At 40.5% G+C, this 1,367-nt stretch overlaps 1 protein-coding gene across 1 annotated transcript; it reads right to left on the bottom strand.

Annotated features, from left to right (window-relative positions):
- Nucleotides 1-849: 849 nt before the first annotated feature.
- Nucleotides 850-1,344, bottom strand: LOC113465234 (uncharacterized). Its single transcript, XM_026819712.1, has 2 exons — nucleotides 1,290-1,344; nucleotides 850-1,216 (listed from the first exon to the last, which is right to left on the bottom strand). The coding sequence occupies exons 1-2, from the start codon at nucleotides 1,308-1,310 to the stop codon at nucleotides 857-859; spliced, it is 381 nt and encodes a 126-aa protein (XP_026675513.1). The 5' UTR covers nucleotides 1,311-1,344; the 3' UTR covers nucleotides 850-856.
- Between the last annotated feature and the right edge of the window lie 23 nt (nucleotides 1,345-1,367).

The following is a 1,367-nucleotide window of genomic DNA, read 5'->3' on the forward strand; positions in this document are numbered from 1 at the left end:
TTTTATTTGAAATGTTTTTCGATATCTATAACCGTTTTCGATTTATAAGCCAGAAACACCCCCGAGGGGTTGTTTGCGGCACGACCCCCTGATGCAAAAACTTTTTGGCTTTGCACATTTGTTTCTAAGGTTCAAACATAGCATATATCAAAAATTCAGTCACTCGGCTAAAAGTGTCGATTTCAGACCTATTTTTCTTGGACTATTACGGTATGAGCATGGCTCAGGCACCCCGGATTCGCAAGGCCCGTACTACAACCGGGTCGAACCCATTGCTGTAGCCCCTGGGGGGCTTACCGGCGAACAGTGGGAAAGGTCCTTAAGCCGTCGGAAATAACTCTCTCTCTCTCTCTCGGCTTGTACTCTCGGGTCTCGATGAGAACGAGGAAAAATCGACGCGCGATTTGCGCGTAAAACACGAGACATTTGGGATGCACGTGTTTCCTTGTAGTACAGTCAATTTAGGTTTTTACTTGCAAAAATTGAAATACAGTGTGACGTCCTGGAGGAGGAAACGTCACGATGAGAGAGGTTAAATGGAGAACCGGACGACGAACCTGTACGCCTCGGAACAGCTCGAGGGTCACTCAGATATGCTACTATTATTATTTTATCGAAACTAGTTAAATTAGGTTATGTCGACTCAAATTGTAATTTCTCTATTTTTTGCAGATCGTCCGATGGAAATGTGGGTTCGCCAATTCGTGGAGGCACCTGGTAGACGCGTACACGTCCCGAGCAGGTGCTTAGAATTGAATTGTGTAAAGGGCTTTTTAAATGAATGATTTGGACAAATATTTACTATAAAATATTGACCTTTATTTATTATCCTTTATTAACGCACCAGGAAATAGATTCATTCGCTTTTGTCAATGTTTTGCATATATGTTTTGTAATCATGAATACATCTTACTAACAATTCGTTTGGAAATTCGTTATGATTGTTAATCGTAATTGCGGTATCGGTATCTATGATTTGAATTTCAGTATCTTCTTCTTGGTTGTTCGGTACTATTAAAGTTGACGCTTGAGACATAGGTGAATAACACGGCCTCTCAGGGTGGCTAGGAGCTCTATGCTCATGTAAATATTGTAGCTGTTCCCGTATTTCATTTAGGATTTTACTTCTATTTCTTTTAGCCTTTTCCCTTAGACCGGCTCGACGTTTTCTTCTGTTAGGTCGTCTTTTGCCGACTCGTCCTGACTGCGTATTGATCTAATATAATTGATATATGATTTAGAAGATTTAATTTTATTGAATTACTCTATTGTCCAATAAGTATTCTTACTGTGTTCATATCCTTTTCCATTTATTAGATCCGGAGCGCCTACAGGACTGCTCTAGTCACACTTGCCCTTCGTTAGTT

Source organism: Ceratina calcarata, unplaced genomic scaffold, assembly GCF_001652005.2.
Source record: "Ceratina calcarata isolate Rehan_Ccalc_2016 unplaced genomic scaffold, ASM165200v1 scaffold1557, whole genome shotgun sequence".
In the NCBI taxonomy this organism is placed as follows: Eukaryota; Metazoa; Arthropoda; class Insecta; order Hymenoptera; family Apidae; genus Ceratina; species Ceratina calcarata.